The sequence below is a fragment of the Penaeus vannamei genome, chromosome 43, assembly GCF_042767895.1.
Source record: "Penaeus vannamei isolate JL-2024 chromosome 43, ASM4276789v1, whole genome shotgun sequence".
Lineage (NCBI taxonomy): Eukaryota > Metazoa > Arthropoda > Malacostraca > Decapoda > Penaeidae > Penaeus > Penaeus vannamei.
In genome coordinates, this window is record NC_091591.1 from 9,935,195 (window position 1) to 9,945,194 (window position 10,000).

The 10,000-nt window shown below is 41.4% G+C and overlaps 1 protein-coding gene across 1 annotated transcript in view; it reads left to right on the forward strand.

Moving 5' to 3' along the window:
* Positions 1 to 10,000, forward strand: part of LOC113829465 (CD109 antigen) — a 36,109-nt gene that overhangs the window by 24,349 nt on the left and 1,760 nt on the right. The window contains exons 22-31 of the mRNA XM_070119127.1: positions 805 to 936; positions 1,650 to 1,818; positions 2,311 to 2,575; positions 3,913 to 4,096; positions 5,168 to 5,304; positions 7,336 to 7,469; positions 8,025 to 8,263; positions 8,616 to 8,777; positions 9,332 to 9,528; positions 9,880 to 10,000. The exon at positions 9,880 to 10,000 is cut by the window's right edge and continues 60 nt beyond it. Of these exons, the coding sequence (XP_069975228.1) occupies positions 805 to 936; positions 1,650 to 1,818; positions 2,311 to 2,575; positions 3,913 to 4,096; positions 5,168 to 5,304; positions 7,336 to 7,469; positions 8,025 to 8,263; positions 8,616 to 8,777; positions 9,332 to 9,528; positions 9,880 to 10,000 (1,740 nt within the window). The remainder of the gene's footprint in view (positions 1 to 804; positions 937 to 1,649; positions 1,819 to 2,310; positions 2,576 to 3,912; positions 4,097 to 5,167; positions 5,305 to 7,335; positions 7,470 to 8,024; positions 8,264 to 8,615; positions 8,778 to 9,331; positions 9,529 to 9,879) is intronic.

Sequence of the window (10,000 nt, forward strand, 5' to 3'; positions counted from 1 at the left end):
GTGTAAAAGAACCGGGGGAAGGGCTGGGAGAGGGAGAGGAGGGTGGAAAAGAGTGGGTTGGTGAGGGGGCTGATGGGTATGAGGGTGAATGGATGTTTATACATAGGTGGATGTAGAGATGGGTAAATATCGATAGATAGGCAAATGGATAAATACAAATATGAACTTAGAGAGAGAGAGAGAGAGAGAGAAAGCGACAGAAAGAGAGAGAAAGTGAGAGAGAGGGAGGGAGAGAAAGCTATATATAGAGAGAGAGAGAGAAAGCGATAGAGAGAGAGAGAAAGCAACAGAAAGAAAGAGAAAAAAGACAGAATGAATGATACCCACAAGTCATATGAACCAGCCCACTCATTGCCATACTCGCCATACATATAGACATACATATCTTTTAATGAATCGAAGCTTCGGATCTGTCTCACCCTATGCAAAAAATGTGGTATTTAAGCCCATGTTCGAAACGGGATTCGAAACATGTTTTACAAAGAGTATTGACAGCGACTGTACATGCATCGGGAAAGGCTAGATCAGTAGCAACGCGAGGTGTCATGACGTCTGATTCTATTTTTGGGAAAAAAAGCACATGGGGGTTTATTTTGATGACGTCACAAGAGTTACAGGTTCTTTGTGAACATGGTCGATCATTTTGGTCTTTTCAGTTTTCAAAAATGATGGAAAATAATGGTTTTAATGGTTACATTTTCATTGAACAAGCATCAAAACAGACGTCGTGACACCACCTCCTGTTGCTACTGATCTAGCCTTTCCCACTGGATATCTTTCAATTCTGCTTTTCTTCCCCTAAAGGTAGAAGGAGGTGGCTGGATGCAAGTGATGTTCCCGCTGGCAGTGCTAACACAGGCGGGGAAAGTGACAGTGACGGTGAAAGCACTGTCTTTGGTGGGCAGTGACACTCGCTCTGTCACTGTCAACGTTCAGGTAGGTCGCCACGTTGTTCTATCTATCTATCTAACTCTCCCTCTCTCTCTCTCTCTCTCTCTCTCTCTCTCTCTCTCTCTCTCTCTCTCTCTCTCTCTCTCTCTCTCTCTCTCTCTCTCTCTCTCTCTCTCTCTCTCTCTTTCTCTCTCTCTCTCTCTGTCTGTCTTTCGCTCTCTCTCTATCTCAATTTCTTTGCTTATGTCTTTTTCTTTTTTCTTTCTTTCTTTTTCTGTTACTGTTTCTGTCTTTCTCTTTTTTTTCTTTCCGTCTTTTGGTGCTATGTTCTGCCTTTCTTTTTTTCTTTTTTTATACTTTGTCTTTCTTCTATCTAAAATTTGGTGATTATAACGTATTTTATATTTTATGAGTGAGGTGAAAAATTAGGCAGTGCGATGTTTAATAGTTGCATATTATTACTATTGCGTAAAACACGTAATTTCTACGGTATACCAATTAAAATGAGGATCATTCATTTTGGATTTTTTTAATATGAAAAAATCCATATTAAAATGTGTGTGTTCTTGTGTGTGTGTGCGTGTGCGAGCGGCTGTGTCCGTGTGTGCGTGCGTCCGTGCGTTCGTGTGTGTGTGTGTGTGCGTCCGTGTGCATGTGCGTGCGTCTGATCTTGTATGTGTGTGTGTGTGTATGTATATATGTACGTGTAAGCATGTATACGTGTCCTATTTGATTAAAAAAAAGAATCCTTTCTACAGCCTGAGGGAGCCACCGTCCGGAAACACACCTCCGTGCTGCTGGACCTGAAGAGCCGAGCGACCGTGTACGAATTCCTGGACCTTCCCGTCGACGAGAGTCCTCTGATTTCCAAGAGCATTTTCAGACGCTATGTCTACGGGTCACCAAAGGCAAGGATGACACTTTCAGGTAAAAAAAATGAATAAATAGATAAGTAAAATTGATTAAAAACGAGTAAGAAAATGACAGATAAATAAATAAGTATAATGAATTAAAACAAAATAAAAGATAAATAGATCAAATTTAAAACAAAATAGAAAATAGATATAAAAGTAGAATTGATTAAAAACAGGAAGTCAGATATTTTATTGTGAGTTGTCTTTGCATAGCGTTTTAAAGTCAGCTTTCTTAATAAGAGTAAAAATATAAACAAAACGAAAAAGGAAAAATGAATATTCAGGCAACTTACATTGAATTTCAGTTTATTCCAACACTCCATTCAGTGTTTTACTTAGGCCATTTCTCCTACATTACCATCCCTCAGAACAAAAATAAATAAATAGATAAATAAATAAATAGAATAAAAAAATTATCCGGCATTTTATGTTGATTTTCATATCCTCACAACCTGATAATCACCGTTTTACTTCAACCCGATCCCCTCCAACACCCCTCCTGCAGGAGACGTCTTCGGCCCCACGTCCAAGGACATGACCCTCAGCTTCAAGACAGCCTTCCAGGGCCGGATCCTGAAGAACACCGACGGCCTCGCCTTCAACTTCGGCTCGACGGTCTGGACGCTCCACTACCTCCGCCTCACGAACCAGCTGGACATGACGAAGGCGAAGGAGGCGTTCGAGTTCCTGAATTCCCAGCTGGCGGGGTTGTTCGCGAGGTACAGCGACGGCGCCTTCGGGATGTGGTCGGCATCGGAGCCCTCGGTGTGGTGAGTGGGTTTTTTTTTTTTGGGGGGTGGGATGGGGAGGGAGGGAAGGGATGGGAGAGAGGGAGGGAGGAAGGAAAGAAGGGCAGGGAGAAAGGAAAGGAGGGAGGGAAGACGGAAGGGAGAGAGGGAAGGAGGGAGGAAGTAGACAGATAGGTAGATCTATGGAAAACTTTTTCCAGGATAAGTGCATGGGTTCCGAGCGTAATATATTTCGAAACATTTTCCAGGATAACAGGTGGGTTCTGAGCATTAAACATTTCGAAACTTTTTCCAAGATAACGTACGTGGGTTCCGAGCATAAAACATTTCAAAACCTTTTCTAGGATAACGTTTCAACTGCCCTGTGGAACGTAGGTTCCGAGCATAATATAATTCGATTTTTTTCCAGGATGACTACAAGCATTCTGATCATAAAACATTTCGAAACTTTTTCCAATATAACTTACGTGGATTCCGAGCATAAAACATTTAAAATCCTTTTCCAAAATGACACGTGGATTCCGAGCATAAGACATTTCAAAACCTTTTCCATGATGACTTACGTGGGCTCCGAGCATAAAACATTTCCAAACTTTTTCCAGGGTAACTTAAGTGGGTTCCGAGCATAAAACATTTCAAAACTTTTTCCAAGACAACTTACGTGGGTTCCGAGCATAAAACATTTCAAAACCTTTTCTAAGATAACACATGGGATCTGAACATAAAACGTTTCCAAACTTTTTCCAAGACAACTTACGTGGGTTCCGAGCATAAAACATTTCAAAACCTTTTCTAAGATAACACATGGGATCTGAACATAAAACGTTTCCAAACTTTTTCCAAGACAACTTACGTGGGTTCCGAGCATAAAACATTTCAAAACCTTTTCTAAGATAACACATGGGATCTGAACATAAAACGTTTCCAAACTTTTTCCAAGACAACTTACGTGGGTTCCGAGCATAAAACATTTCAAAACCTTTTCTAAGATAACACATGGGATCTGAACATAAAACGTTTCCAAACTTTTTCCATGACAACTTACGTGGGTTCCGAGCATAAAACATTTCAAAACCTTTTCTAAGATAACACATGGGATCTGAACATAAAACGTTTCCAAACTTTTTCCAAGACAACTTACGTGGGTTCCGAGCATAACATAATTCGAAAACTTTTTTCCAGGATGACCACATGGGTTCCGAGCATAAAACATTTCGAAACTTTTTCTGAGCGTAATATATTTCGAAACCTTTCCAAGGATAACTGAAGTGGGTTCCGAGCATAAAACATTTCGAAACTTTCTCTAAGACAACTTACGTGGGTTCCGAGCACATCATAATTCAAAAACTTATTTCCAGGATGACTACATGGGTTCTGAGCGTATTACTTCCGGCGCAACTAGAAGACTGGGAGAACTTAGTGTATATAGAACCGAGGCTGATCAACACTGCAGTTGCATTCATCCTCGAACACCAGTTAGAAGACGGGAGTTTCAAAGAACCTTTTGCCAATGTGACGCTGGATCATAAAATGTCTTCTCAGGTGTGTATTTTTTCGTAGTTTGTGGTTTGTTTCTTTGTTTGTTTTTTTATCGATTATGTTACGATTTGATGATGGTGATATTGATTATTAATGATATTAAAAATGTTTGAAAAAATAATAATAGTGATTATGAAAATGATGATGATCGTGGTTATGAAAAAATTATAATGTAAATAATGATGATAATGATTTTGAAAATGATGATAATGATTATGAAAACGATAATGATAATGATGATGAAAATGATAATAATTATTATTATGAAAATAATCATGAGAATAATATACATAATGATCTTGACGATTTGAATGATAATAATAGAAAGTACCTATGTAAATGAATTATTCAATAAGACCTTACCACAACACTTATGCCTCGTTATCAAACCTCGAGAGACATTCCAAAGTATCTAATGGATTAAAACATAATTACCTTAATAACAGAGATAAGAGATGCCGTATATAAAGTCCAGAAGAATTCACAAAGACGAACAATAAATGACAACAAACAAACTTATTTTTATTCATAACTTTCCTTCCATAACTATCACAGCATTTTATCATAGTGTTATATGATGTCTTGCACATTTATTTGTTATAATTATTACGTTTTTTTCGATGACTATTAATTCTACGCCATCCTTTTTTTTCCAGTATTCATTCGTTCATTCAGTCACTTATTATATATCTATTCATTCGTCTATATATCACTTATTTACTCATTTGTTATTCATTCATATATTCATTTATACATTCATTCCTTTATTATTCACCCATTCGTTCATTCATTCACTTATTATTTATTCATTCATTCGTCTATTTATCCTTTACTCATTTGTTACTCATTTCATTCATTCATTCATTATTCACTTATTCATTCATTAATTTATCTATTATTCATCGCTTTATTCATTTATCCATTATTCACTCATTCGTTCATTCATTAACTTATTTACTCATTTATTATTAATCTGTTCATGCATTCATCATTCACCTTTTCATTCACTCATTATTCATCTCTTCATTCACTCATTTATCTATCATTCATTCATCCCCTTTCATTTTGTTTTAGGGAAAAACGTGGGCGAATGATGCGAAATCCTCCTTGCCTTTGACCGCCTTAGTAACGACTGTGTTATACGAGGCTTCACCGTCTCTGGACTCGGTTATACGCGCCAGGGCCGTCACTGCAAGGGGGAGGGCCATCAGGTGCGTTGGTAGGAGGAGAGGTAAAGGAGAGACGAGAGAGGGAAAGGTAGTGAAGTAAAGGTAGGGGTAAGGGTGAGACGAGTGAGATAAGGTTTGTTTTTTGTAGATAAGAGGAGAGATAAAAGCGAGACGAGAGAGATAAAGTCCATTTTCTGTGAGGGAAAGGTATTGAAGTAAAGGTAGGGGGAAGGGCGAGACGAGAGAGAGAGATAAAAGTCTGTTTTCTGTGAGAGAAAGGTATACGCGCCAGGGCCTTCACTGCAAGGGGGAAGGCCATCAGGTACGTGGTGGGAGGAGAGGTAAAGGAGAGACGAGAGTCTTCTGTGAGGCAAAGGTACTGTAATAAAGGTAGGGGGATGGGCGAGACGTGAGAGTGAGGCAAAGGTACTGAAGTAAAGGTAGGGGTAAGGGCAAGACGAGAGAGTGAGAGAAAGGTACTTAAAAAAAGGTAGAGATAAAGGTCTGTTTTCTGTGAGGGAAAGGTACTGAGATAAAGGTAGTGGTAAGGGTGAGACGAGAGAAAAGGTCCGTTTTCTGTAGATAAGAGGAAAGAAAAGGTACGTTTTCTGTGGATAAGAGGAGAGATAAAAGCGAGACGAGAGAGAGGTCCGTTTTTTTTTAGGGAAAGGTACTGAAATAAAGGTAGGGGGAAGGGCGAGACGAGAGAGATAAAGTCGGTTTTCTGTGAGGGAAAGGTATTGAAGTAAAGGTAGGGGGAAGGGCGAGACGAGAGAGAGATAAAAGTTTGTTTTCTGTGAGGGAAAGGTATACGCGCTTGGGCCTTCACTGCAAGGGGAAAGGCCATCAGGTACGTTGGTAGGAGGAGGGATATAGGCGAGGCGAGAGAGGGAAAGGTAGTGAAGTAAAGGTAAGGGTAAGGGCAAGACGAGAGAGTGAGAGAAAGGTACTAAAAAAAAGGTAGAGATAAAGGTCTGTTTTCTGTGAGGGAAAGGTACTGAGATAAAGGTAGTGGTAAGGGTGAGACGAGAGATAAGGGCCGTTTTCTGTAGATAAGAGGAGAGAAAAGGTCCGTTTTCTGTAGATAAGAGAAAAGAAAAGGTCCGTTTTCTGTAGATAAGAGGAAAGAAAAGGTCCATTTTCTGTAGATAAGAGGAGAGATAAAAGCGAGACGAGAGAGAGGTCAGTTTTCTGTGAGAGAAAGGTAGTGAAGTAAAGGTAGGGGTAAGGGCAAGACGAGAGAGATAAGGTCCATTTTCTGTAGATAAGAGACGTAAAGGCGAGATGAGAGAGATTAAATCCGTTTTTTGTGAGGGAAAGGTACTGAGATAAGGCAGGACGAGAGAGAGAGGTCCGTCTTTTGTGAGGGAAAGAAGTAAGGTCGATTTTCTGTCCAGTGAGCAGATTTGTGCATTAACTAGCATAAATTCCTAGTGTTTTATTTACCAAAGGGTTAATTAATAATCCTTCCTATCTCACCTGTTTACCCTTTTCTGTTTTTTTCTTTTTATTACTGTAATTGGTTAATATTGTAACAATCACTAATATTATACTAATAACAACATCGATATTGATAGCAGTAGAAAAAAATGAGTATTTTTGATGTACATTTCACTTCTCTTCATCTAATTTTTTTCCCATTACCTTGCCCCTAATGTAATCTCGTGTCGCGTATGACAGAAGAATTATATCGCCAATTCAGTTACTTTCCCAAACTGTTAATACCTATATTTTTACATTATAGTTCCCTATGATCTCACCTAAATTAATATGATATATTATTTTGAAGCCTTTTAAACTCCTCAGACCGCACTTACCAAAATAACCCAAACTTATCCCCGGTTTTAATAATCACTCACTCCCTCTCTCTCTCTCTCTCTCTCTCTCTCTCTCTCTCTCTCTCTCTCTCTCTCTCTCTCTCTCTCTCTCTCTCTCTCTCTCTTTCTCTCTTTCTCTCTTTCTCTCTTTCTCTCTCTCTCTCTCTCTCTCTCTCTCTCTCTCTCTCTCTCTCTCAAAATAGATAAATAAATGAAGTATTTGAATCTCCTGTAATCACTCTCCGAACGTCCTTAGATTCCTGGAGCAGAGTTTGCAAAGCCTGTGGGAGCCGTATGAGTTGGCCATCACCGCCTACGCCCTCGCACTCGTCAATAGCCCGAGTAAGGAGGTCGCTGCGAAGATGCTGGAGAGGCAAGCCAGAGTTGCAGGTAATAGAAGAAGGAGTAAGAGGAGGAGAAGGAGAAGGAAGGGAAGGAGTAGGAGGAGTAGGAAAAGGAGGAGGGGTAGGAGTAGGAGGAGGATGCAAAGGAGTAGGAGGAGGAGAAGGATTAGAACACAGGGCAGTTGAAAAGAGGATTTGTCTTAAGATTGTGCTAATGCTACATAAAGGAAAAGGTGAACAGGAGATTTTTGAAGGCTGTAATAATGCAAAACAGGTGTTACTGTAGATAATGACACTCATAGAGAATAAGTATGTTGAATGTAATATCGTAATCTAGAGTAGGAGGAATAGGTAATGAAAACCATGGTTTAGAATTACAAAGACAAGACAATGTTAAGTAAAGCTAAAAACTGTAAGATAAAGGTAACAAGGAGACTTGGTCAGTAGAAAAAAAAATCCCACCAAAAATGAAAAATAAAGTACACACTTGCATGATTCACGCTACACAACATTCGTACTAGACTGTACCTAACTAGAATATGTACCAATAACCAACACAAGCATACCACAGCCCACCCACCTGTCCCCCTCACGCCCCCAGACGGGAAGATCCACTGGTCGAAGAAGGCCATCGAGAGCAACGTCAGACGAGCAGAGGACAGTCAGCACTCCTTCCTCCTGCCGAAGGAACCGCAGGAATGGGACTCCTACGCCGTGGAGGCCACTAGCTACGCCCTCATGGTGTTCCTCATGCGAGAGGGCGTCACGGAGCGCCAGGAGGCCATCGTCGAGTGGCTCACCTCCGTCAGGGACTGGAATCGAGCCTTCAGCTCTTCTGTGGTAGCGCACTTCAGGGTTTTCTTCTCATTTTTCATCATGTTCTCCTCCTCCTTCTTCTCTTCTTCCTCCTTCTTTTTCTTCTTCTTTTCTTTATTCTTCTTCTCCAACTCCTTCTCATTATCATCACCATGTTCTTCATTATCTTCTTCTCCTCCTCCTCCTTTTACCTCCGTTGACATACTTAGCTATCTACCATTTTAAAATCAAAACCGTAGACAGCATAAGATATCACAATAAAATGAGAATAAAGATTCCAGTAATCTCGTCGCCAGTCGCATAACAGAAAAAAGTTAAAGATTCTAGTTACTGAAGATTCAACCCCTTTTTTCTTCTCGTCTCCACCATTATCCAGGATACAGTGGTGGCTCTGCGGTCGCTGGCAGAGTACAGCTACAGAGCGCGGCTGAGGGACGTCACCGCCCTTCGCGTCAAAATGACCGCCACGTCCTTCCCCGACCTCAAGACGAACATTTCCATCGGGAAGGAAGCCTTGTCGCTCATGAGGAGTGTTCCGGTGAGTGGGCGCGGCTTTTGGGTGGGTTCGGGCAAGGTTTATTTATGTAAGGTCTCGTCACTTTGGAGTTCTGGGCAGCTTTGGGTGATAGGGTCTATGACTTCACGCGGGTATGAGATCGAGGGGGGGGAGAATTAGAGAATGGTAGGCTGGGGGAAGATCATAGAAAACGGAAGTAAATGAGCATACACTTAAGTATTTTTAGATGCTGGCACATGGGACAGGTTTTACAGGCGATGATTATCAGCGATTAAATGTAGGCCTATATCGCATATTTTACGTGGGTTCAGTTTTGTAATGGGTATGAATGTGTGTGGTTAGGGGCAGAGATACACACGGATCCGCATGGGTTCCGGAAGGACTAGAGTAGATGGACATATACATACACACGCGCACACACACACACCACAAACACACACACACACACACACACACACCACCCCACCCCTCCCCTCCCCTTACCCCTCACCTCCAACTAACCTCCCACCACCCCACCCCTCCCCTCCCCTTACCCCTCACCTCCAACTAACCTCCCACCTCCACCTTGACCCCAGATCGCGCGCCCATGGGGTCACGTCAACCTAGTGGCCGAAGGGGCAGGTCAGGCGGTGGCCCAACTGGAGGTCAGCTGGGGCGTTGACCTGGAACAGTACCTGAAACGACCCGCAAGGAAGTACTTCGAGCTGAGGGTCACAGAGGCATATCCCAACTTCAGGAACAAGACTTTGATCACAACGACGGCGTGTGCGAGGTGGGTGGAACGGGTGGGTCGTGTGGGTCGAGGATAGTGAATGGTAATGATAATCAGAAAACTCATCACCATCTTTTTCTTCCTCTTCATCATTAACATCATCTTCATCTTTATCTTCTTCTTCATCTCCTTCTTCATCACCATCATCTTCTTCTTCTTCATCATCTTCATCTTCTTGTTCTTCATCATCATCATCATTATTATCAACATCATCATCATCATCATCATCACCACCACCATCATCGCCATCACCATCATCACAACAAATAATACAATTATAACAATAACAATAACAGTGATAATAATGCAATATACAAAAAAATGAATATGAATCCCGAATGGCAACCACAGATGGGTGGCAGAGGACGTGTCAAGCACCAGTCACGCAGCCATGCTTGAGATAGACATGGCAAGCGGTTATGTCATCCCTCAGCCCAATGCCAACGAAGCTGCCAAGAGGAATCGAAAGAAG